Here is a 26,983-nt window from a genome sequence, read left to right as displayed (position 1 = left end):
AGTAATCTTACTGATATAAATATGACTGCCCTTGTCTAGAATGCAGAAGCCAGTCACTCGTCTCAGCAGAAGACAGTCTATGCTATGCCAGCCATATCTCTACTTTGCTTTGTTGTTCTCTACTCATTAATGCTCACACAGGAATTCTTGTGAAGGGAAGAGAACGGAGAGCCCTCTGCACGAGCTGATAATGGAATAGTGGGATAAACGGAAAAAGAAAATATCTAAGACGATATCTGTTAGCCAGAAAAAAAAGAACTGTTCACCACTGAAACGTCTCGGCCTTTATATACATATTATTCTTAACTTGACTTTGTTCTGCTTCTACACTATCTCACAATGCACTCCCAACTAGGGACATCTGAAATTACATGCAGTGATTTTCAACCCAGTAGGCATGCTTCCCTTGGAGGTAGGAAGAAAGGCATGTATACTGTGACAAAGACCTCCCTGAAGATTCTAATATATTCGTCTGGGGGGCTGGGGAGATAGCACACTCTTCCCCTTTCCAGCCAAGAACACAACCAAACAGAACTATAAGAAAGAAATTAAGTGATAGAGTGGCATGTATGAATCAGTGACTGAAATTCTTAAAACATATTTCTTAAGAATGCCAAGAGTTTAACATCTCCTTGCTGTGAATTTGATCAAATAAATGAAGGCATACCCATTAGAAACTGAAGTAAAAGAAACTGTTAAAAAGAACTGTCCGTGGGGTATGGGCCCAGAATAAGGAACAGCACACCTATATAATTTAACATATTTTTAAAATCTTCTGTAATTAAAAAATTATCTTTAAAACATAATTTTTGTAACCTTCATAGTTTTTCTTTTAAATGTTGCACAATTTAAGATGAAAAGAAACTTGCCAGAACGAACCATTGACTTCCCAGGAAAAGTCCACTGGAAAGTTATTTTTCAGTCTTCGAGTAGCCAAATATAGCATACAATACTTTTTATTTCCAGGTTTATGTTTATATCCCCTAATTAAGTTGTTGATGAAATTACAACTTTAAAATATCACCAAACATGAGTGAGGGGGGCTCCAGCCGCCCAGCCAAGATGCACCCTGGGAAAGCAGTGCCAGATCCAAGATGGCGGCCAGCAGGAGGCTGGTGAAGGAGCTGGAAGAAATCCGCAAACACGGAATGAAAAACTTCCGTAACATCCAGGTAGATGACGCCAATGTACTGACTTGGCAAGGGCTCATCGTTCCTGACAACCCTCCCTATGACAAGGGGGCCTTCAGAATCGAAATCAACTTTCCCGCAGAATACCCATTCAAGCCGCCGAAGGTCACCTTTAAGACAAAGATCTACCACCCCAACGTCGATGACAAGGGCCAGGTCTGCCTGCCAGTGATCAGCGCCGAAAACTGGAAGCCAGCGACGAAAACCCACCAGGTGATCCAGGCCCTCATTGCGCTGGTGAACGAGCCCCAGCCGGAGCACCCGCTTCGCGACGACCTGGCCGAGGAGTACGCCAAGGACCGGAAACAGTTCTGGACGAACGCGGAGGAGTTCACCAAGAAATACGGGGAGAAGCGGCCTGTGGACTAAAACCTGCCGCGATGGAGTCCAGCGAGTGGGAGAGACCCCGGGCCCTGCCGACACCCCGCAAAGCAGGGCTCCGTGGGCAACGGACGGCGCCACCAACCGGCGTTTGCTTGTGGCAGTTACTAACTTTCTACAGTTTTCTTAATCAAAAGTGATCTTAGGTAACCTGTAAAGAAAGGATTAAACGTTTAAGATGTTCTTTAAAAAAAAAAAAAAATAGGCTACACCGATTGGGGAGGAGGAGGGGAGAACACCAGCCTTAACTGCAAACGCCAGAAACAGGTAAACAAACACAATAGAACTGCCAAGAGATGTTCGGTCTTGACCTTTTCAGTGGCCCGACAGCTTTGCCATATTAAGTAATGTTTAGAATCACTACTTGAGAAAACAGAAACATGTAGCATTGTACCGTCAGGATATTTCTACTTAAAAGGGGAATTATTGCACTAAAGCTATGGCGCAGACAAAGGGCGGCCCCGTGCTCCCACTGACAAGCGAGGCCAGGCAGCTGCCTCCAGGACCACCTGCCCATCGTAGCCGCACAAGAGACCCGGGAGCAGACACCAAGGGCGGTCAGCACCAGAGGGGAAGTCCCTAGGTTGTTGGGACCCAGACACTGAGAACAGTAGCGAAGACACAGAAACCAAACAACCGGAAGGAGGAGCTGGAGAACCAAGAACCCCGAGAGCTGCAAAGAGGGGAGCTGACAGTCAAGTGGGGGCTGATGGGTCCTGAGGACGAACCCACTGACCTGGGCGAGCATGGTCACCGGCAGGCGAGCAGGACCCACTTAGAGTGACCAGAAAGGGATGAACGTCTTGGTCCAGAAAACTCTCCCGTATAGGACTCAGCACGGCCCAGCTGTAACTATGGCATCTGACAGAAAGGACACGGGCTGCAGATTCAGACAGATCTGAGTTGTTTGGTTCAGCGGTAGCTCTGTGCCCAAGTGCAGGCAACTGAATCTCTGAACTTCGGTTTCGTTATCTTTAAGACAGGAGCATAATAGGACTTTCACAGAGTTGTGGTGAAGACTAGATGAGGCCACACATACTGGAAAGTGCTGGGCTCGGTACCTGGTACTTAGTAGCTACTCAATAAAAGATCTGTCTCTTCTCTGTAAAAAAAAATAAAATAAAATAAAATAAAATAAAATATCACCAAACATTGTTCAATTTACCTGCTAGCCACCTATTGCAGAGCAAATAAAGTTATTTCACAAAATGTGAATGGACTCAACATGTTAACACTATATATTTAATTCTAGAGTTTAATGACAATTTTCTCCTGATACTGGACAAGGAAGAGGCATACTGCAAAATAACTATTTTTAAACTCAGATGACCTTGTTATTCAGTGTAACATCTGTCTTTTTTCCCTTGGAAATATCTATGAGGCATAGGAAGTAATTCTATAATGAATAATTCTACAATGCATATTTTTATAAATATTGGTGTGCTCTGTGTTACTGAAAGCATACCACACATTTCCTTCCAATTATGTCCACTGATCTACTTTTTTGAAACTCTGATATTGGTCTTTAAACAGGATTTATATTTTTTACTATATTGAAGTTATAGTTTGGCATTTCATTTCTAAAATAGTATAACTCCATATATAGAGTTCTTTCCATTGGGAAAGATTCTTTGGAAGAACAGAAAGAAATAATTCTAGCAAAGTACTAGATTCTGTCAAGATATTTCAAGAAATCACCTTTTATACTGAGGTGATACTCTAAATGTATTCAAATGGCAGTTCAATCCTTATTCTCAAGCTCGTACCTATGCTTAAAACCAGGCTGTCATACAAATACCGTATGATCTCACTTATGTGTGGAATCTAAAAAAAGAAAAAATTTCCAACAAACCAGAAACCAAACTCATAGATACAGAGAACAATTGGTGGTTGCCAGAGGTGGGGGATGGGGGCAGGTGGGAGGTTGCAAAATGGGTGAAGGGGTCAAAAGGCATAAACTTCCAGTTATAAAATAAGTACTGAAGATACAATGTACAGCATGCTGACTATAGTTAATAATACTGTATTGTATAGTTAATAGTTGCTAAGAGAGCAGATATGAACAATTCTCAACACACACACACAAGATGTAACTATGTGTGGTGATAGATGTTGACTAGACTTACTATGGTGATCATTTCTTTATATATACAAATATCAAATCATTATGTTGTATACCTCAAGCTAATATAATGTCAATTATATCGCAATTAAAAATATAGGCTGTAATATTAACTGATATTGGAATTATTGCAAAAGTAATATATAATACAAAGAATAATTTAAAATTTTACTAGAATTCAAAAATAAAGGAAAAAAAATTTTTTAAATATAGGATGGCATCTGTTCTCTAATCAATGATAAGAGTTTCTAGAAATTGAAACCCTAAATTGCATATTCTTATAATCTTTTTCAGAAACAATAATACAGGATGGGGCAGATGTAGGTTTACAGTTATGAGTACATGAAATACATTTATTCTTGTATATTATCTATTAACTAGAGGCCCGGTGCACAAAAATTTGTGCACTCAGGGGGGTCCCTCAGCCCGGCCTGTGCCCTCTCACAGTCTGGGACCACTCGGGGGATGTCCACCTGCTGGCTTAGGCCTGCTTCCTGGGGGATTGGGCCTAAGCTGGCAGTCAGACATCCCTCTGGCAGCCAAGGAGCCCTCGGGGGATGTCCACTTGCCAGCGGGGAGCAGGCATAAGCTGCAGTCGGACATCCTTAGTGCTGCTGAGGAGGCAGGAGAGGCTCCCACCACCACTGCTGTACTGGCAGCCGTCAGCCTGGCTTGTGGCTGAGCAGAGCTCCCCCTGTGGTCAGTGTGTGTCATAGTGACCAGCCATTCCCAGTCATTCTGCTGTTAGAGTCAATTTGCACATTACCCTTTTATTATATAGGATAGAGGCCTGGTGCATGGGTGGGGGCCAGCTGGTTTGCCCTGAAGGGTGTCCCAGATCAGGGTGGGGGCCTGCTGGGGTGCCTGGTCAGCCTGGTGAGGGGCTGAGGGCCATTTTCAGACTGGCCACACCCCCTTCAGGGTGGGGGTTCCCGCTGCGGTGCCTGGCCAGCCTGGGTGAGGGGCTGATGGCTGTTTGCAGGCTGGCCAAGCCCCCCAGTAGGGACCCTCACCCATGAGGGTGTGGCCATCCTGGGTGAGGGACTGACGGCTGTTTGCATGCTGGCCACAGCCCCCAACCACCCAAGCTCCCAGTGGAGGCTGGCTGGAAGGAGGTATCTGGGATTTATTTATCTTCTATAATTGAAACTTTGTTGCCTTGAGCGGAGCCCACAGCCAGCCAGGGCAGGCAGGAAGCTTGGCTTCCTCCATCACTGGGGCAACCAAGCCTCCTGCTTGCTCCAGCTCTGTGGCTGCCAGCAGCCATCTTGGTTGGGTTAATTTGCATATAGTCACTCTGACTGGCTGGTGGGCGTGGCTTGTGGGCATGGCTTGTGAGTGTAGCAGAGGTATGGTCAATTTGCATGTTTCTCTTTTATTAGATAAGATTATTAGATTATTTTCCATATGAACAACTTTAAACCTACTTTTGACCCACCCTGTATTATAACCATTATCAGTATCTTGCATGTGTTTAGTATTTTATACTTTTCTGAGCAATGTATATTGTTATCATTCTGTATCTTCAGAATAACTCAGTGAAAGTAGATAAATTATTGGTTTTGGCCAATCATTCACATCCTTCAAAGTCTGGCTCAAAGGCTATAAACTCTGTTAGTAAACACACCTAAGAGCAGCAAGTGAACTTTCAAGTACTAAAAAGCTATCTGTATAGGTATTTTAGCTCCCCAGTTTGGCTGAAGTAAGGACTGTATCTTACACATCCTTGTGTTCTCTCAGCATCAGGTTTGGTGCTTTGCACCCTATAAGCTTATATCTTGACCAGATCCAAGAATTAGGGACTTGGAGGTAGCCCTTGGAGAAAACTGTTTACAGTTCATAACTATTTGTCTGCAAACAGCACCTCCTCTCATGACTTCAGATAGACCACAAGAGTCTGGTTTCTTACTGGCAAATGGAACTTCACTTGGTCTTTAATTGCCATTGATGCCATTATTTTAGGAAAGTAAAATCTAAAACCCAAATCAACATTTATATGCTAAAATGGTAAATTATGGAGTACTTAACATGCAATGCTACATATGGAGCTTTAATGACTTCCTCTGTATAACTGTTTGAACTCCATTCTTGCCTTTCTTCATTTGGTAATAGGCTTGATTCTGCTAGGGACCCTCTGAGGAGTTGAATACCTTAGAATTGTGCCCCTGAGTTACTAGTAAGAGTTGCCTTGGGGGTGTGAATTCTTCCAGGGTTTGTGCTTGTCTGAACTACTGAGTAGGTTCTCTCCCCCAACCTCCTCCCCCCAAACAAACCCCAGTGGGTAGCAGAGAAGCCTCAGGGCAGACAGTAGGAGATACATAGTTCATGGAGTCCTCTGGTTATACCAAGAAGATAGTTAACAGCGGGAATAAAAACATAAGCTAGATGAGCTAATGCTTGTGAGGTAAGGCACAAAAGGAGCCTGTTGCAACTTCTTACAGAATTTGTATACATTTATATTACCCAGGCCACCTGCAATCTGGAAGGCAGTAAAGAAGGAGAATGACTAGGGGTCTAAATCCTGGGAACCTAGTAGGTAGAATGCTGACACTAGCCATTACACTACAGAAACTATTTACTGTACAGTGGTACATTCTTTAAGAAATTACTAATGTGCCAAAACCGGTTTGGCTCAGTGGATAGAGCGTCGGCCTGCGGACTGAAAGGTCCCAGGTTCGATTCCGGTCAGGGGCATGTGCCTGGGTTGCGGGCATATCCCCAGTAGGAGATGTGCAGGAGGCAGCTGATAGATGTTTCTCTCTCATCGACGTTTCTAACTTTCTATCTCTCTCCCTTCCTCTCTGTGAAAAATCAATAAAGTATACTTTTTTAAAAAAAAATTACTAATGTATATGAAAAGATTTGGCCAGTGTAATTTAAAAGCTAGTAAATGCTTCACAATTCATCTTTAAAGAAAACCTGTCAGCCATCCAATTCCAATTTATTGAGTGTCTGCTGAGTACAGCACGTTAGACTAGACACTATTTGGAGAACAACTCTTTGCCATCAAGGAACCTGCAATTTTAATGTTCAAACAGCACACACACACGAAATACCAGGGAAAAACATTTTCCAAAGCAATGCAAAAATAGGCATGAATCTTGAGATGAATTAGCATATTTAATTAACATAGGAGCTCTGTTAAGTGCTGCCCAGCCTCCAAGGAGAGAAATCCAGGAGAAGAGACAAGAAAAAGAATCAGGAAATCATTCCAGTAGAGTTTAAAGATCAGTTTTGAGGTTAGAAGCACTTACTGGAGAAAAGAAATGCAATCTAGAAGTAGTAAATATGAGTTCACAGGGAGAGATAATAAGAAATGGAGTTGATAAGACTGGGAGGAGGAGGAAGCTGGCAGGTGGAGAAGGCTTACCTCCCCGTTAGCCAGGGAGTTTTGACTTGTGGCAGTGACAGGAAACTGAAACGTCTTAAAGAGTAAAAGAAATCATCAAATATTGTTCGAGGGATAATGTGCTTGGAGCTGAGTTTAAGATGCACTGAAACAGAAGGAGATTAAAGTAAGGAGACAAGGAAAAAAATCCAAAGGAAAGGAAAGCTGGCCTTCTACATTGTGGTTAGACTATAAATCAGACACTCCTGTACAGAAAGTGAAAAAATGTGACAAAAACGTTAACAGTTTACACCTTTTACCTAGCATGTCTTTCTCGGAATTTATTTTAAGAAGTTAAAGATAAGCATTAAGGACTTGTATGCAAACATGTTTATCAAATATTATTCATGATAATGAAAATTTGTCTGGAAACCAGTGATTAAATTATGGGATGTCCATGCATTGGAAAAAAACAAAAAACAAAAAACAACGAAGCTATTGAAAATCATGTCATGGTATGTCAACTATAATGTTAAAATGAATTTTAAAAATTCACCAGGAAAAAAGATCATGTTCTGGAAGAGTAACAATTATGTGGGAAAATGTTCATAATGAAACACAGGTTACAAAACAGTTTCTATACTACCTGTATGAGAAAAAATTGGCTGAATTATGTTAATACTAGAGTCCTGGTGCACGGATTCGTGCACCAGTGGAGTCCCTCGGCCTGGCCTACAGGGATCAGGCTGAAACGGCTCTCCGACATCCCCCAAGGGGTCTTGGATTGCGAGAGGGCACAGGCCAGGCCTAAGGACCCCACCAGTGCACAATCAGGGCAGGGGAGGGACTGCAGGAGGGCTCCAGGGTGTGTCCGGCCCATCTCGCCCAGTCCTGATCAGCCGGACCCCAGCAGCCAGCTATCCTACTGGTCAGAATGTCTGCCCCCCCAGTGGTCAGTGCGGGTCATAGTGACTGGTCGAACGGTCGGACACTTAGCATATTAGGTTTTAGTATATAGGATGTATCATTAGTTATCCAGGGTAGCAAAAGTTTGATATTAATTTTTCCTCTATGATGTTTTCAGCATATTTCAATTTTTCTAAAATACATATAATAGAAAAACGATTGACCACTTACTGAGTGGTTGAGTACTGTGCTGAATGTTTCACATGTACTCACTTATTTAATCCTCAAAGCAACCCTATAGGTTTTTACAGGTGAGGAAACAGACTCAGAGTTAAACAACTTATCTCTGGTTATACAGTGAATGGGGGAGCAGGAAACACCAATAGGTTTTGAACCAGAAAAGAAAAAAAATATATTTTTAAAGAAGAGATGCCTACTGTGGACATTGCCTTGTAAAGCAAAGCAGCTTAAGAAGAGACAAAAGAGCACATGAGCAGAGACTTGTGACAGACGCGAAAGAGCAACATGTAAAATGGCTTCAGTGGGAAAACTGAGTCAAGTGAAACAATATATTGAATTTACTTTTTAACATTTAACTGTAAGCTGGAAAACTACCCGCCTCTTCGTATAGTATGTACTATCCCCTCCTCTGCTCAAAAAAGGCAAACCTCCCCAAGGAAAAGATATTAGACTTATTTAATAGAATTCCAAAGAAAAATACCAGAGTAATGATTTGGTTAGGAGTTCCAGGGAGGCAAAAGCTATTTTCAAGAAAAGCATTAAGTGATACTGAATCAAATCTAACAGAGCCCCCATTAGAGAAAGATCACAAGTAAATTAGACCTATGTTCAAATCATTTTTAGTACGTATTTGTCTCCTGGAATTTGCAAAGGTCAACTTACTATTCATTTTGAACTTTAATAGACTTTAAATTAAAATAGGCTTCTGATATCCTTAACTACGAAACTATGCCTTATAATTTTTATTTAAAACTGCGTATTTCATAGTTGTGGGAGTTTTTTATTTTGTTGTCCCCTCCTTTTTAATCAAATGTTCTATTTTATTACCAATTCTAAGGCTTAGTCTAATGTATGCAATTCTATCCTTTAAAATTTCAGGTTTGGTATTTAAAGAAAGAAAGCTCCCTCTATAGCAAATAAATTCTTACTTAGAATATATATTTAAACCAAGGAATGGAGTTTATCATTTAGTTTCTAATGATCTGTGTTATAAATGTTGGTCCTGTTGTAAAGATCCAATTTCAAGGGAACTTTAAAAAACCAGCAGATGAGATTCTAAGATTGCAAAACGTGGGCAATGCATGTTAAGAAGAAATACCCACTTTTGCCTCCAGGATGGTCTGCAAAAGTGTGTTTTGCTAAGATAAAAGAAAAATTTCAAAATTTTAATATCTTTCAAATTCTCTGATTTTATAAATTACTCTCCCCCCTTCAGTTTATTTAACACATCCACACAGATACACAGACACACAGACAGACAGAAACACACACACACACACACACCTCTAATTTGGCAGAGAGAAGGCCTCAAGCTCCATTGAAATGAATGGGACAAACAATTGATGGCAGTGTGCCGGAAGCCAATTCCAGCATGTCAGCAGGGCTGAATCATCTGGGAATGGCTGAGGGCATTTCCCCAAACCTGAAAAGGATGTATAAAATGATTGCTTGCTGCCAGACAGCTGAGGCCATCTTAATCTACATGCTATTGCCTCCTACTGGCCAAACACCTGAACAGCCATAGGCAATTCTTCCAATCTGACAATGCTTCTGTATACAAATCCTGGCCTTTGATGTGTATATCTACCTCACCTTAGGACAAATTGTGTTAATAAAAAGCAAGGGGTCCTGAGACAAGGAGAACTTAGTTCCTTTAGCTAAATCTTCTCTGACTCCCCAAAATGCCTTCCAAAATTATGTTTCGTCTCTGGACTCTTATTTAATTTACGCACAGCCCTTCTAGATGCTGGATTAAGACCCCCAGCATTCGCAGTGCCTTTCAGTTTACATTTACACCACATGTCTGCCTGACCTGGAACACAGTGCTATGTTTCCCACAAGAGTGTTGACTGTGAATGGACCCAGGCATCTAAAACTGGACAAAAAGGAGACTAAAGCAAAGAAACTGATCCTTGACCCACGTTATGGATGAAGTTAACAGTGAACTCACACACACAAGAAAGTGCTAAATCTGGCTCGAAGGGCATCTGATCAGTGCCCCTCTGGGTGCGAAGCAGACTTTGGCTCTGAAGAAGACATACGAGAGAGGGAAAGTGGCGAATCAATTCTGCAGCCAGTGAGTAGAAAAAGAACTGAATTTGGAGAAAACGTAATGCAGGAGTGATGATAAAGGAGAGATGGCAAAGGAGACCCTCCCAAACTCGCACCGCAAGAGGACAGGAGAGAGAAGGGAGTGCTACTTCTGTTGCAGATAAGGTTTCCCTGCCCTTGAAGGAAGTGAATGTGCTGATTTCGCAGCAGCCAGCGTGCAGACCACACGTTAATTTACTTAGGTTCACCTTGGAATCCATCTTTCTTCTGTAACATTATTATTAATATTTGACAACTCCTCTTTGGCTCCAGGCAACTTTAAAACAAAGTCAGAGTGAGTATCCTTGGCCACCAGGAAGAGGACATAAGGCAGGAGAATTGTTCCTCTCACACCTGCCAAGTCATTTCTTGCCCTTTTTGGTCTTTGCCACTTCTAACCTGGAGGGGTCATTTAAATAAGAAAAGCATCTTTGAGAAGTCAGACCATCTTGCACTCCTGAATTCATAATTCTGCACCAAGAAGGCGGATTTGATTCTTTCAAGAGAGATGGCATCAGGAAAAAGACCCGGGCTTAACCCTGAAGTATGTAAATGAAAGCCAGTGCTTATGATGGAGATTTAATATTGTTCTGGAGAACCAAATATGTGGAGGTGCAGCTGCTAATTGTGGGGCAAAATGACCACCAGAGAGGACATAGCACTCAGCATGGGAGGGGCTTGAAATCATACTCCTAATGAGCATAAAGACTGAAGTTTTCATTTAGCATAAACATTAAGGTGATGACTGCTAAGTTATAGGTTATTCAGGACAATTCCTCTGGAATTTCTCAAATGACAAATCTTTAATAACTGTATAAGTCATCTCATTCATTTTTAATCTGAGGCCATTTTCCCATGGTAGTACCACACATGCCATAGTGTGAAAGTATAACTAAAAACCTACGTCCTGAATGATGGCTTCCCTGACTGCAGATCGTGGTTTTTAAATGTGTTAACTTAAATAACCTCCCTTTTCTAAATCCCTACTCTCTAATGGCAGTAAGGTAATCAAATACGGCTTAGCTTTGTGATCCATTTTCCTAATCTTATTATTTTGGTCAAATCTACATTCAAACCTGAAGGGATTAAAAATGTGTCTGTATACAGCCTGAAGAAAAGTTAAGATTACTTCCCTACTACCAAAGGGATGATTCATGGAGTCTTTGCCCCTCGGTCATCACACACATTACAGAGAGAGAGGCAGGGGGAACAGGCTAGTTCCATGGTGCTTCTTTTAATTTTTAAAAAATATATATTTCTATTTATTTCACAGAGGAAGGAAGAAGGGGAGATAGATAGATAGATAGATAGATAGATAGATAGATGCATCAATAATGTGAGAGAATCATTGATCAGATACCTCATGCACACTCCACACTGGGGATCGAGCCTGCAACCCGGGTATGTGCCCTGACTGGGAATATAAACTATGACCTCCTGGTTCATAGGTGGATGCTCAACCACTGAGTTATGCCAGCCAGGCTTAATTTTTTTTTTTAAAGCACACACACACACACATTTAAGATCTCCTGAGAGATGGCAATATAAAAACAGCCCACCCGCAGAGTTTTTTGTAAATCTGTTGAGAAAACAAGCAGCCTTCAGCCAATGCAGTCTTGTTAAATTTTTTGTGATAAGTGAGTTCCTATCTTTTCGGCAGGTATAGAAAGAAATAAATTGTTTCACATTCTATACATTTGAGATGTATAGAAGAAAAATGCAAGGCAATGTTTGTTTACAGAGAGGAAAATATTTCCTATTTCAAAGAAAAATATGGTTACGCATAAATTCCTTCCCATTTCTGAATTTTGGGTTATAAAGCTTGAGGAAAAATTACCTTCTGTGAGTGCTAGCCAAGTGTGTTCTAGAAAGTTCCACGCAGAACGCTAACTGAAAATGCCCTTAGGGACTCAGAAAGCCAATGAGATCAACTGTTATAAATGAATTATAACTCACTCAGGAGTTATTAAGCAAAAAGAATTCTATAGCTATGATGATGGAGAAGTCCCTTAGGAAGGCAGCCCAAACACAGTCAGACAAAGTGTTCCTTGGCTGGTGATTGGGCAAGAGAGCCCTTCTAGGACCTCACTTGACTCCTGCCGCACAGCTACGAAATTCGTGGTTGAACTTAATCAAGAGTGGTACTTCAACCAACTGCTCCTGAATCATCTGGGATGGGAAAGGGAATGTCTCCTTAAAAATGCAGAACATGGGTCCTGTTCCATTTTTAATAAATCGAGATATTTCAGTTGCGACTCTAAAATATGCTTTTTAAACTTGTGCTGCATTTTAACAAGCTCACTAAAGAATAAAACTGACCAGTTTCTCCTCCTAGAGTTCTAACGTTATAAGGTGTAGGTACGTGTATTCTTACAAAGCTATACAATGAATTCTGATGTACATCCAGAGTTGTATCAGACCCTCCACAATAATAAGCCCATCTGCATCCCCCAAGACTCAGTTTGGCAAATACATATGTTTAATTCTTGTAGAAACATTGACTGTATGCAGTGACATTCCCACACCGCCTGTACCCTCAATGCCATGGGCTTTCTTTCGTCGTATAAAATTGCCAGCCTGGTCCGTCTCTGAAAGGCTGAGCCCTCCTAAAGCCAGCTAACTGACCTGAGTACTTCTGATGCCATGAGCACTTGGAACCCTTTTCCAACAGCTTGTGGGCAATCAAGCAAGGCCCGGCAAGCTGTGTGAAACAGGCCACCAAATGACCTGCGGCAAAGCACCTTGAAAACACAGTGACTTCCTCTCGACCGTGCCCAGGCATGGACAGAACACTGGCCGCCCTGACCTCTGCGGGGACCACTGGTGGAAAGTCGCAGTAAAATGGAGCAGGAAAAAAGAAAATCAGCATCACCAGCAGTATAGCTTAGAATCTGGAAGGGTATCTTATTTTAGCAGGAGGAAAATGGGATACCTAATTGCATGAAAAAGCTATAATTTCAGCAGTGAATGCACCTGCTTGTGTAAATAGAAAGTGACACATTTTAAAATCTCAATGGGCAGATATTTCATGGACTTACACAGAAAAATATGTCTTTTCCCAAGTCCTGCTTCCACACTGAAAGGCAACAGCTGGATGAGCAGGGATGCAGTCATGAGCTACAGCCTTTCCATTAATGTTTGAGTCTCCACCATGTGGCAGGCACCGTGCTAGTTGCCAGGAATAAAGGTGGGTTAAAGTGGGCATGTCTCTGTGCTTTGGGTGCTTATGGTCTAGTGGGGAGCCAAAAATTAACCAAATAACCACTTAAGTGTATAAAGAGAAGCGCTAAGGAAAGGTTCTTTGAGGGGAGAAAACAAAACAGCTGGATGGGGGTAGGCAGGCCTCTCTGAGACAGTGATGCTTCAGCGTAGATCTAACATTTCAGGAGGTCCGCAGGTAAAGGGCAAGAAGGGAGGAAGAAGAGGTCAATACAGGCAATAAAGAGAGCATTTTTACGACACAATTTTTTAAAAAATGTGGACAAATGAAAGCCACGGGTGAATAAATGTTGCAATTTATAGGAGGGAAAGCTTCAAGAGGGACTTGCACTCTGAGGTGTTGGAGACCAGCCTCTGGTCTGATGAGGAACAGAAGGAAGGAAGCAATGTGCACTACACTTGCCCAACTAAAACCAATCATAACTTTCTGTTGTGGCGGGGCACAGGGTGGGGGGGGGGGGCTCGTTTCTGTACTCTTTTTATTAAAATGGGGTTATTATAAAGAACCTGAAGAACAATGTTAAGTCCCTAAGCCTTGACTGCCCAGTCAATGCCTCACATATTTTTCATGCTTTTTCTCTCACCCAGTGCTCACAGGGCTGCCTAGATTTGTTTAGTACAGGCAACCGCTAGAGCCTTAGTGCTCCTTCCACATTACCCTGAAATGTTGCATTTACACCAAGTGTTGACCTTTTTGCAATAGCATACAGAGTCATAACACATCTGAGTGTCTTACACTATTCATTTTTTTAAAAATATATTTTATTGATTTTTTACAGAGAGGAAGGGAGAGAGATAGAGAGTTAGAAACATCGATGAGAGAGAAACATCGATCAGCTGCCTCCTGCACATCTCCTACTGGGGATGTGCCCGCAACCAAGGTACATGCCCCTGACCGGAATCGAACCTGGGACCTTTCAGTCCGCAGGCTGATGCTCTATCCACTGAGCCAAACCGGTTTCGGCTATTCATTTTGTTTTTAAGTCAGAAAAGATGTTTACGAAGGTACCTGTGCAGCTAAAATAGCATCAACTGATACGCATCAACTAGCTGGGAATCATTTGTCCCAACTTGTGAAATTCTCACCCTAAAAGTCAGAGGAATAAAACTAAAATGAGCCTGGCTGGTGTGGTTGAGTGTCAACCCATGAACCAAGAGGTCACTGGTCAGGGCATATACCCCAGTTGCTGGCTGGATCCCCAGTAGGGGTGTGAAGGAGGCAGCCAATCAGTGATGTTTCTCTCTCATCAGTGTTTCTATCTCTCTCTCTCCCTTTCTCTCTCTCTAAAAATCAATAAAATATATATTTTTTAAAAACAAATCACTAAAATGAGCTTTTCCCTTTTCAAAAATGTATGGAGAGTAAGAAGGAAGTCCAATGGTCTCCCAACACTGAATCCCACTTCATTATCCTTCTGTTTGGATACATGGTCCTATTCCATGCAGGAAGTTCCCCACAAACAGAAGAATGGAGCAAAGGACTCAACCGTATAGTGTAGCTAGTATAGCCCACTGGGAGAGACTTCACTCAGAAAGATGAAATCCGGGTAATTGAGAGAGCATTCACTTCTCCACGGGGTTTCCCACCTGCCTGGGAGGAGGGCTGCAGAAATCATAAGAGAGGTGGGCTGGCCCAGCTCCTTAGCAGGCGTATCTTTAACAACTACTATTTATTGAGTGCTTACTGTGCCAGGCACTATGCTTTCATTTACTCCTCACAACAACCCTAAAAAGTATCACTGCATTGCAGATGTGCCTCTGCACACCTCTTATATAGTCCTTTACTCTTCAACACAATCTGAAGTTTCATAAATATTCTGTATAGGCAAGTTTTAGGAATCCATAGCTAAGGAAGGTAAGATAGTACAATAGAGATGGAATCAAGAATAAAGTTGAAACACAAAATATATGCCTTAAGATGCCTTTTTTTGTTTTGTTAGAGATTAATTAAAAACTGACTGAGTTCTCTGGCTAACAAAACCAAAATATAAAGGCAACCATCTGCACAGGTCAGAGTGTTCTTAAAATATATTAGAGGAAGGGCCAAAATAATGCTTATGGCAGACATTATTAATCCATCAAATAGTTATTTGCCTTAAGCCCCAACCCACCCTGAGAATCGGTCTCAATATAGTATTCCAGGTAGCTATCAATCAATCAAAGTTACCATACAAGATGAAACGTGGTTATGAGCCTTGGTCTAAATCCAGGGTGGCAAATTATGGCCCAAATACCTGTTTTCATAAATAAAGTTTTATTTTAACACAATCCCATCCAATTGTTTACATATCATCTTGCCTAAAATATGTCCTATATGACTCTTTACAAAAAATGTTTGCCAAGCCCTTGTTTAGATAAATGGCTGAACTAAAGCAAAACGTGTGTGTGTGTGTGTGTGTGTGTGTGTGTGTGTGTGTGTGTATTGTTTAGTTCACATTTGCCTTCATGTATTGAGCACTGTGTTAGATTCCAGGTGTATAAAAATAAGTTGTACAGAGTTGTTACCTTGAAATATCTCATGATCTAGAACAAATTTTTAAAAATATATATATATTTTTTATTGACTTCAGAGAGAAAGGGAGAGGGAGAGAGAGATAGAAACATCAATGATAAGAGAGAATTACTGATCGGTTTCCTCCAGCATGCTCCACACTGGGGATCAAGCCTGCAATCTGGGCATGTGTCCTGACCGGAATCGAACTGTAACCTCCTGGATCATAGATCAACACTCAACCACTGAGCCATACCAGCTAGGCCACAAAACAATTTGATCAGTTCTAAAACATAAGCATGTACAGTTTACTGTGTGAATCCAATCAAGTAATTTTAAAATTCTAATACCCCAGAGAGATTTCTTAAATATTCTATATCTTTCCACTTGACCATACAACCTAAAAAGTCAGAGGGAGCCTTGGAGAGTATAGTACTGCAGCAATTCTAGAGGAAATGGATGGATAAAAATACAGCCAGACATTGTAAAGCATGGCTGCTTTGACATGATGTAGCAGTAAAAATGAAAAGGTCATTCATTAGGCATTCTAAAACCAATGGCAACTGGTGATGCCCCATAAAAAATGAACTTAAGCAACTTTGGAGTCTCAAAATGGCTATTTGTCAGGAACTACATAATCACAAGAAAATTAACAAGATTCCAAAGAGACATGCAGAGTTTGAATTAGGATTCATAGTAGATTGGCAGGGACATAATAAATTTGTAATTGTAGTAATCCACAGCTGCTTCAACCTTAGAAAATAATGAATTGCTTAGTGAGGGCTGGTGTCTCTGAAATGGCAAGCAAAACCCATCTGCTATGGAGCAGTGTCCTATCTTTATGTCCTATATATACCCAGACAGTCTATATCCGAGAGAAACCCATCTAAAGATTGATTGTTGCAACAAGCAATTTCCAAATGTCATAAATCAGCATGCAAATAGTTAGACTAGAAAAAGTATAAACTCTGCCATCTACAATACTCAATTGTTGATTTCCTTTTAATCCCCAAGATAGTACCTATGATTCTTCTCCAAAACATACTGTGTTGACCTAAGTGCCCTAAGATAAAGAATCATTAAACAAATCAACGTGACTTCTGAGACACACTCAACAAACCAAGATTTCTTTTCTAATACAAATCATACACCCACATTCAGGCACTTAAATAGTTAAGTTCAATAGAACTTTAGAAGAAGGTGGCTGGACACTTTTGCTTTGAATAGCTATTTATAAAGTAAATGAGTTGACAGCTCTGTTTGAAACCTTTCCTTTAAGAGCTGTACCAAACAAAATTTTATATATCTCTCTCTCACACACACACACACACACACACACACACATATGGCTAATATGCAAAGTGTCCCCTTGGGAGTTTGACTGGGAGAACGGGAGTTCGATTGCCCACTATGACGGGTGCTGACCACTAGGGTGTGGCGCAGAACATGGCAGGTGACCAGCAGCAGCAGTGGGGCGCTGAGGGAGCGAGGGAAAGAGGAGGTGGGGAGGGCGGGGGGGAACCTGATCAGCCCTGATCACCAGCCAGGCATAGGGACTCTACCCATGCACAAATTTCATGCACCAGGCCTCTAGTTTAAATATATTACTTTAATGGTATCCTTTCCAAGAAGTAGGTAAATTCTCAGGGTCCTTCCCAGTTCTCCAGTTAAAGATAAAATTAAATTTGGATATATACGTGTGTGTCCTATGTAATTTTTCAAATGAAAGTTCTATAAATGATAGCTTAATTTCATAATACATCATTGAACAAGTGCCATCAGGGAATGAAGAGTTCTACATAAGTGAATGTCCCATTTAACTCAACTTTACTATTCTAAATGATGGAAAATTATTTTAACCTCTTCTGGTAGAAATGTTTCTAGAGTAAAATACATACTTCCACAGTTTTTCAGAAAAGGTACAGGAGAATATCCAGAAATTTAAAAAAATATATTTTTTTTTATTGATTTCAGAGAGGAAAGGAGAGGGAGAGAGGGATAGAAACATCAATGATGAGAATCATTAATTGGTTACTTTCTGCACGGCCCCTTGAGCCTGCAACCAGGCAAGTGCCCTGACCGGGAGGAAATCAAACTGTGACCTCCTGGTTCACAGATCAACACTCAACCACTGAGCAACACTGGCTGGGCAAGCTTTTTTTTTTTTTCATGATTTAAGGCCATCTTTAGAACATGAAGGGAGGGTGGGAATGTATGTGCATGACCACTGCATGTGAAGTTGGTTCCCGCACCAAATTGCTGTCTTATTGCTGTGATGAGCTTTGGGTTCTCCCTCCATAGGCAGATAATCCTGCTTCAAAGCAGCTACTTTATGCATAATAACCTAGTCTAGAGGCTTGGAAAACGTTTAACCTTCTAACTGGAGCAAAAGGTATATGGACTTTGTGATTGTTATTTTCATGTTAGTCTTTGTTTGTTTGTTTGTTTACTTTCTGGTTCATTACAGTGCTCCAGAGAGTAGAAATGAATTTTAAAAAAAGTTTATTCTTTAGATAAGTGAAGTACAAGTCAAAAATGTAAATATATAAAATGTAAATGCATATCTATCTTTTACTAGACATCATAGAAAATTTTTCTTTAGATTCACATACTCTTAGAAAATCCATCAAAATTGCATGACTAAAACTGGTAATACTTTGCATATATGATATTGGTAATGCACATGGATAGTAGGTAAATGAACATAAGGAACTCTTAGAAAATTTAAATGGAGTTGGTGTGACTCATCTTATGCAAATTTATACAGCTTTGTATTCTTACTTAAATATTCATTATTTGGGCCAACATCGAAACTATGTCTTTCATCTCTGGTTCTTTAGCACTTTGTACAATATCAGGCATTAGCTCAAGAAACACTTGGTGAATGAATGAATCAAAAGACTTCAGTGTCACAGAAACATCCAAATTTCAGATAATCAGTTTACCTTAAATCACATTGCACTATATTTTTCTCCATTTTATTAGAAAAAATCCACATGCAAGCTAGAAACTGAGAGCTGTATACACTGGATGGACCATTTGCCCTAGGATCTCTGCCACCGGTTTTCACTATCCTCTGTAGAAGTTAAAGCAGTTAGAAAAGCAATTGGGGTCTGCAAAGTTCCTACAGTTTAAATATTTTTATAAACAAGCATTATAAAATGTTGAGTTTTATTCTATCACATACTGTACAGGTCACTAATATTTAGTTACATACATCTTATTAGTCAAATTAATGTTTTCAAACCTGATACGTGATTGACCAATTTTTTAAAATATTAAGGAACCAAGTGTACAAGAATGAAAGAGAAATTCCTGGCTCTGCTTCTGGAAACCACCATGAAGCAGCAGGAACTTCTATATAAATGGACAGTAATCATCTTAACTTCCAAGTCATTTTGGTTAAGCACGCACCTATAGTTACCCTTTTCTCCACCAGATGGCATCCATGAATCAGGCGAAATGCCTAACTTCCACGACATTCAGATAAAATGTAGTAAGGGATGGTTGTCCTCTTGTGTACTAGACGAGCAATTATCAAAATTCAGTTATGAAAAGCAGATGGCTGCCTGTACTGGGTTACCAAGCAAGACTAGTAATTCATTCAAGTGTTCATCCTTTCAACAGTTACTGAGTGTCAACAATGCCAGCCTTATGCCGAATAGAGAGCAGAGCCATGGCCCACAAGGAGCTTATGGCTTAAGGACGCATATGAGTGGTCAAGAGGTAACTACAAAAGGGCACAAGAACTTCTCTTTAGAGAAGCCTTGGAAAGACATGTCAGAAGGGATATGTGAGCTGGGTCTTAAAGGATGTAAGGGATGAACAGAACAATGGGCTGAGCAGCCACCCAGGCAGAGAACACAGTCCACATAAAGATGGAGGTATGAAAAAGCCTGGTATATTTGAGGCTAAAATTAGGTTTTAGAGCTGGTGTGAAGAGTATGTATGTGAGCTTCAGGAAGGAGAGCCAGGGGGAACGAATGGCTGAAGATGAAGAACTGACAGCAGGCTGGAATCATGTAGGTATACTTAGGAATTTTAAGTCTATGATAATAATAAGTAACGATAGTTAACATTTATTGATACTTCTATATGCTGAACACTAGGCTAAGCACTCAAATGTATTATCTTATTTACTCATTATAACTCATAAGTATGTACTTTTTTTAAAATATATTTTATTGGTTTTTTTACAGAGAGTAAGGGAGAGGTACAGAGAGTCAGAAACATCGATGAGAGAGAAACATCGGTTAGCTGCCTCCTGCACACCCCCTACTGGGGATGTGCCCGAAACCAAGGTACATGCCCTTGATCGGAATCGAACCCGGGACCCTTCAGTCCCCAGGCTGACGCTCTATCCACTGAGCCAAACCGATCAGGGCAGTATGTACTATCTTTATTTCCATTTTTCAGATAAGGCCCTAAAAGATAAACTCGCTTAACTTAGCAAATGGTAGAGCTGGGATTTCAACCCAAGTCAATACTTGATTCTAAGATCTAATTATTAAATCCATAGCATGTGAAGAATCGTCTTGTAGAGTCTACCATGCAAACAAATGCCTAAAGTGTTTTTTGTTTTGTTTTTTTGTTGTTAATCCTCACCTGAGGATATTTTTTCCATTGATTTTTAGAGAGGGTAGAAGGGAGGGGGAGAGACACAGAGAGAGAAACACTGATGTGAAAGAGACACATTGATTGGTTGTTCCCCACACGCCCCCCGACCAGGGCCAGGGATGGAGCCTGCAACCAAAGTAGTGCCCTTGACTGGAATCGAACCAGCAACCCTTCAGTCTTTGGGCAGACACTCTAACCACCAAGCCAAACTGGCTAGGGCCCTAAAGTGTTTTAAACAAAATAATTGACTACCAGATTTGTGATTAAAGCAGAAAGTGGAGCTGCAGCGAGGACAAATTGATATAGGCAAAGTCTGGCAGAAGGGAGATTGAAATTTAATAAGTTCATCATATTAAATCAGATAGCAACAGGTCCATTATTTTCAAATACAATTGCCTACTGGGGCCTTAAATCAGATTGAAGGCTTTTTTTAAAAAAACAACAACAACAACATCCAACAATTTGTGGGCTGCATAGTTGATGATGCTTTGGGGTCCTAAAACCCAAATATTTCCCAGAGAAAGTCCAAGGTATAACTGCATCACACTTCAGCTGTTCTTTTTTTCAGTTTTATTGAGGTATAATTGATATCTAAACTTGTAAGATATTTAAAGTGTACATCATGGTACTTGTTATATGTATACATTGTGAAAGGACCCCCCCCCCCCAATTAGTTAACACATCCATCACCTCATATTTATCTTTTGTGTGTGTGTGTGGGGGGGGGACATTTAAGTTCTCTCTCAGCAAATTTCAATTTTACAATTTAATTGTTCTATAAACAGGCACCAATCAGGGAAGAGATGACTTAAAATGACCTATATGACAACTTACTTTTCTAATGCACTTCAAGGAAGAGGAAATGTAACATTCTTATTGAGCTATTTCATGGACCTGTGAATTAAATGTGATGGATCAATGTTTGAGGATGCATGAAGGAATGGAGTGATTGCTCTCTCTCTGACTTTAAAAGAATAGTTGAACCAATTGACAGATGTTACTTTAAAAAGTAAATTTCCCAGCTAATTCCCAGAGCTCACTGTAAACAATATGCTGGAGCACTGCCACCCGCCTGCCCTTGGGTTCCCACGGTGGACCGGCTCAACTAACAGTCTCTCCCCACCACCCACATACTTAAAAAACCTTGAGAAGTACGCTAGGCATGCTTTCCTTGGGCAATTCATTCTATTCCACAGTAAACTGTGGGGCAGTGAAGTTTTCTGTTGTTCCAGCTTCTTCTGGAAGGAGAGCTGAACACAACTAGGAAACCTGGGTTCTGGGTCCCACTGCAGAGGCCAGCTCTGTGGCTGCGTGCTCTCAGACACACTCCTTAACCCCTCTGTCTCCTGGTCTGCAAGACAGGAAAGTGGGCTGAAGGGAAAACACTGGGTTGGAGGATCTTCAAAATCTCTTTCTGTCTTCAATGTTGTGCCATGAATTTTTAAAATATATTTATCTGTATGCTTGTTTGTTTCTTTCCCTCTATCATACTATCCGGCTTTGGAGGTGCTAATGAGTAATGCAGGCAGAATACAAAGAATCTGTAAAATCTATACAAGCTGGAAAGCCTGAGGACTGACTATAATTCAATAGACTAGTAACAGAGAAAAGTAGTAGTTCACAGGTTCCTAATATCTGTTTGGCAAACTTTCTGCTTTGCAGGTAACATATTAAGTAGTAATCTCGCAAAGTTAAATTGTGTAAGTCTAGCCAACAGAGGCATATCAATTATCCATATGGTTAAAAATATGCTATTTTCATGTAGCATTAGAAGTTTCTCCAAAATCTCTATGTTAGCTTTAGTGACTTAGCAGCCATCAATTGGCAGTATGAGGCCCTAACTGAATTAATAGAACCAGTTAAGAAATCAGATGGCTTCAAATTCCTGCTGTCACATTAGTAGCAATGAACAAATCCATTTTTTAAATAACAGCAATTCTCTTGAGTCTTAACTAAGGCTGCAAAAATGAGACCTAGTTTGAAGGATTTTCAACATTACAAATATAGTGTTAATAAGCAGTCATGTGTGGCTGGCGTGGCTCAGTGGTTGAATGTTGAGCTATGAACCAGGAGGTCACAGTTCCATTCCCAGTCAGGGCACATGGCCAGGTTATCAGTTGTGCAGGAGGCAGCCGATCAATGATTCCCTCTCATCATTGATATTTCTATCTCTCTCTCTCCCTCTCCCTTCCTCTCTGAAATCAATAAAAATTTACTTAAAAAAAATAAGCAGTCATGATATGAGAATGAAGCAGGAAAAATAGTTGTAAAATTTTTAAAATATCTCTTAGGGCAAGCACTCTTGATGTTAGTTTTTTTTTAAAAAAAATGATTGAAGTATCACCTAACAAACTATGCACTCTTAATTAATTTATGTAAATCTAGAATTACAAAAACTAATATTAAACAATAATTTAAATATTGAAGTACACTCACTTAGAAGGGTATCCTGAACTTGTGGCATGAGTAGTTTCTATTATTCAATAACTCTTCATGCTAACTCATTGCACTTTGGGGCATAAAACATTGGGAACCTAGATGAATACAGAATTATAAAAACAGTACAAAGTGTTGAAATGCTTTAACCAGACAATAGGCATTAATTCCTGTTATGTCAAAGATTTCCCTTATGTGGTTTTTGCATTCTTTTATCATTAAATGAATTGGATGATAAATGAAAAGAGTTTTAATGACTATGAAATGAATGTAAATTATTTTACTAGCTCCTGGGAAACATATTTTATTAAAATTTATTCCGAGTTTACTTTCTTTTAATTCTGTAAGACTATGTAAATACTTGGAGATTTAATTATTTCAAACAAAAAACAGATGAGCTGCTTGCAATTATAGGTAAAAAATGAACTGAAATATTTTGGTGGGTGTAATCAAAATGTTCACAAATGCTAACACTTATTGAGCATGTACTATGTGCCAGGCAATGAGCTAAGAACCATTGATGTATTATCACAATGAAAGTAAACTAAATTTGGGAAGAATAAATCCACTTGGCCAGCACAAAAATTATACTAGATTGGTGTTTTCATGTAAGACTCATTCTACTTCAGAGTTATCCTATCAAACACTGCACGATTATTAACATACTAGTGGCCCAGTGCATGAATTCGTGCACATTGAAAGAAAATTAATTAGAAGAAATATTTTAATATCACTATTTGTCCTTTCTCTATACTAGAAGTGTCAACAAAATTCAGGATCGACAATGACAGATCGAAGCACACGCGTGAGATTGGCACCAGCGAGAGCTTTATATGTATCACACATGTGTAAGTCAACGTTTATTTTTAAATTGTCAGTGTGCATCATATGTACAGCCAGTCAGACAGTCGGATGGATGTGGGTCGGTCACTTAGCCTTTTACATATATACTAGAGGCCCAGTACACGAATTCATGCATGGGTGGGGTTCCTCAGCCTGGTCGGCAATCGGGGCTGATTGGGGCTGTCTCACCCAGTCCCCATTGGGCCAGCAGCCAAACTCCTGCGGCCCCTCCTCCTGGGGGTTGGCCTGTCGGGGGGGAGGGGGGGAGGAGGGGCCACAGGAGGTTGGCCGGCTGCAGGAGGTTTGCTGTGAGATAGATATGGGGCTCCACCTATGTGAAGTGATGAAAAATTTTAAAAAGTAATTTTGAGGGGGAGAATTAAATACTTATTTTATTGACAGAGAGAAAAAAGCACACTGTGCAGTAGGAGATATTAAAAGTAGTTACATAAACTTATGCTTACGTATAAGTCGAGTTAACTGGGAAACTATTAAGTCAGGATTTCATTTTTTCAGATAAGAAAGTAATTTAAAAGGTCATGATCAATAAAATAATTATGGTGACTAATGAATTAAACTCTCCAAAAAAGAAAATATAATAATAATAATAATGATAATGATAAGCAGAATATATTAAGTCCATTTAAGAAATATAAATCTCACAACTATGTCCAATGCTTCAGATTTTAGGTTGTTTTGCATTCTAATGTTTCTGCCATTAGTTAACTCATATAATCACACAAGCAAAATATGTAGTATATAAAAAAAATTTTGTTGATGCTGAAACCGTATTTCAAAATATAAAACAAAACACATGTACTTGGGAATACTAAACATCTGAGACATTTATACCTGTGTAAGAGAAGATGCTGCATAAGTTCTTCATGTGCCATTAGATTGATGCCTAGGATTGAATGAATCTTGAGCCATTAAAATATTGTCAAGACAGTAAATTAAAAATTCTCCCCCAATTTTCCACACATGACAGTCATAACAGATGAGAGGAACAAACGGACAAACAAAACACCCAGGTCAAGGATCCATTTCAAATCCCATGTACAAATCTGGGTCTTTGGTTATCACTAAGCCTTTGATATGTTCCTTGTGCAGGGCTTTCTTTGCCTGCAGTCAGATGCAGGCCTGGGAGAGCAATGGTGGCGGAGGACACAGCAGCTGGCACCCCCAGCTTACTAGATAGTCAAAATGTTTTTCTGATCTTTCTACACTACAAGAAAACATGAACTATGCAAAGTTCATGTTTAGGAGTCTCAGTACAAGGACCTGATGACATTTTCCAGTAGTGCAGCAGCTAGTAATTTCCGAGGAGTTAATGACCTGGCTGACTCAATGAGCTTGATGTGGTGCAATTAAGCCTCCTTCAGGGGGCTCATTCTCCACTCAGGTTCTTGTGGTGCACAGCTCCAGGCCCCAGGACAAGTCCGCTGGGAAAAACAAACAGGGGGGCGGCTGCATGCACTGTCTTCAGCACTGCCTAAGCATTTGCAATCTTCCCATTTCCCAGTGTCTCCGCTGCAGTGCAGCATTCCTGGCTTGGCACAAGGTAACTGATGGATCACTACTCTTTTGACTACTTGAAACCACACACAAGAAAGAAACATTTAAGTACCTGTACTGATTTATGTACCCAGTCACTCCCTTGGCCTCCTCCCGGTCAGAAAGGGAACCCCGGCGGTTGCAAATCACACAATTCTTTAAGGATGGAGCTGGAGTAGAGATTAGGTTAGTAAATCTAATCTAAAACTGCATCCTGCAGGATGAGAGAATTAAATGATTGCCAATATAAAGTTCACAGGGCTCATTTTTTATAATTAAAAGGAGTGGAAGAGTCCCTGCAGACCACATGTTCTCTTTAAAGAAAAAAAATGTATACAAGTTATATTGTTTGCTTTGTACAATGATAGCTGAGACAGCCGCCAGGGAATCGAGGCTCCAGATATAAAAAAGTAGAGGTGGAGCAGTCCCTGCAGCCGGTCTTCAGCCAGTACACACAGGTCCTCACTGGTGCCTGGGATACACGGGCTGCGAGTTACCTTTGTCCCTGTAAGATATAATTAATTATACGATACAGAGGACACCACAGAGCCATCAAAAATGATGATGTAGAAGAGGTTTTTATAACGTGAAAACAGCCCGGCCAGGTGTGGCTCAGTGGCTGAGCATTGACCTATAAACCAGAAGGTCATGGCTCCATTCCCGATCAGGGCACATGCTCGGGGTTGTGGCTCGATTTCCAGTGTGGGGCATGCAGAAGGCAACCGATCAATGATTCTCTCTCATCATTGATGTTTCTATCTCTCTCCTTCTCTCTTCCCCTCTGAAATCAATATAAATATATATTTTTAAAAAGTTTACCAATCTGTCCCATGGCATGAACTCACATACACATAAAATAAGGATGCCACTCACAGACCACTCTCAATAGTGTGTCTCTCTGGGTGGAGGAATTAAATGTGATTTTTTTCTTCTTTACGTTTTTTTCTACTCTTTAGGATTTCCAAAATGAATACATATTACTTTTGTAATAAAATAATCTTGGATGAAAAGAAAGGAAGAAAACAGATCAAACCATCTTTTTCCTGCAGAGAAGAGTGAGCCCAAAATTATGTGTAATCTCTTAAAAGTACCTCTTAAATGTTAACCTTCCCTCCTTTCTAATCATTTGACTTTGGTCCCAGCAGGGACCAAAAAAGTATATGGGGTGGGGAAGAGCACAGATATAATCAAAGTTAAATATAGAAGATGCAGCAAGAGGTTGTTTTACACTAATACCAACACGGAAGATGCCATGAGGCATTCTTTTAAACACAGTTTAGTGGTTTCCACTTTTCAAAAAATTGATCATCTACATTTCTTGTTTTTCATATTCTCAACTTGTCAACTTGTATTTAAAATGAATAATGTGCTAAAGTTGAAAACATTTGCTCTTGTTACCCTCTAGCTTTCAAAGAAAAAAAAAAAAAGACAAAATCCCTTTAGGAATAGGATTAATGACATATGGTAATTACACCATTAGGTTGAAACATCCATAACAGCATAAACCTCCATTAAACATTCCTCAAGAGGCACTCTTCTTAAAGAGAAATAGTCATTTTTAATTC

General features: G+C 40.3%; 2 protein-coding genes across 4 annotated transcripts in view; one reads left to right on the top strand and one right to left on the bottom strand.

Moving 5' to 3' along the window:
• PPM1L (protein phosphatase, Mg2+/Mn2+ dependent 1L) overlaps positions 1-26,983 on the bottom strand; it is a 246,994-nt gene that overhangs the window by 63,754 nt on the left and 156,257 nt on the right. The window contains exon 2 of one of the 2 annotated variants that reach the window (XM_059686926.1): positions 9,271-9,306. The exons of the other annotated variant lie outside the window; for it this stretch is intronic. Coding sequence (XP_059542909.1) covers positions 9,271-9,306 — 36 coding nt within the window. The remainder of the gene's footprint in view (positions 1-9,270; positions 9,307-26,983) is intronic. 2 annotated transcript variants of the gene reach the window in all.
• Positions 1,095-1,559, top strand: LOC132229219 (ubiquitin-conjugating enzyme E2 L3-like). Of its 2 annotated transcripts, XM_059685967.1 has the most exons (2): positions 1,095-1,121; positions 1,218-1,559. In XM_059685967.1, exons 1-2 carry the CDS (start codon positions 1,095-1,097, stop codon positions 1,557-1,559), a joined length of 369 nt encoding a protein of 122 aa, XP_059541950.1. The 2 variants fall into 2 exon arrangements, with proteins under 2 accessions (XP_059541950.1, XP_059541949.1); XM_059685966.1 differs by having other exon boundaries at positions 1,095-1,559.

The sequence above is a fragment of the Myotis daubentonii genome, chromosome 3, assembly GCF_963259705.1.
Source record: "Myotis daubentonii chromosome 3, mMyoDau2.1, whole genome shotgun sequence".
NCBI classification, from domain to species: domain Eukaryota; kingdom Metazoa; phylum Chordata; class Mammalia; order Chiroptera; family Vespertilionidae; genus Myotis; species Myotis daubentonii.
The sequence above is the reverse complement of the archived record's forward strand: the minus strand, read 5'-3'. Positions and strand labels throughout refer to the sequence as shown.

Bases quoted from the DNA above. Each gene is read 5' to 3' on its own strand.
- LOC132229219 (XM_059685966.1), top strand. From the start codon at position 1,095: ATGGCGGCCAGCAGGAGGCTGGTGAAGGAGCTGGAAGAAATCCGCAAA.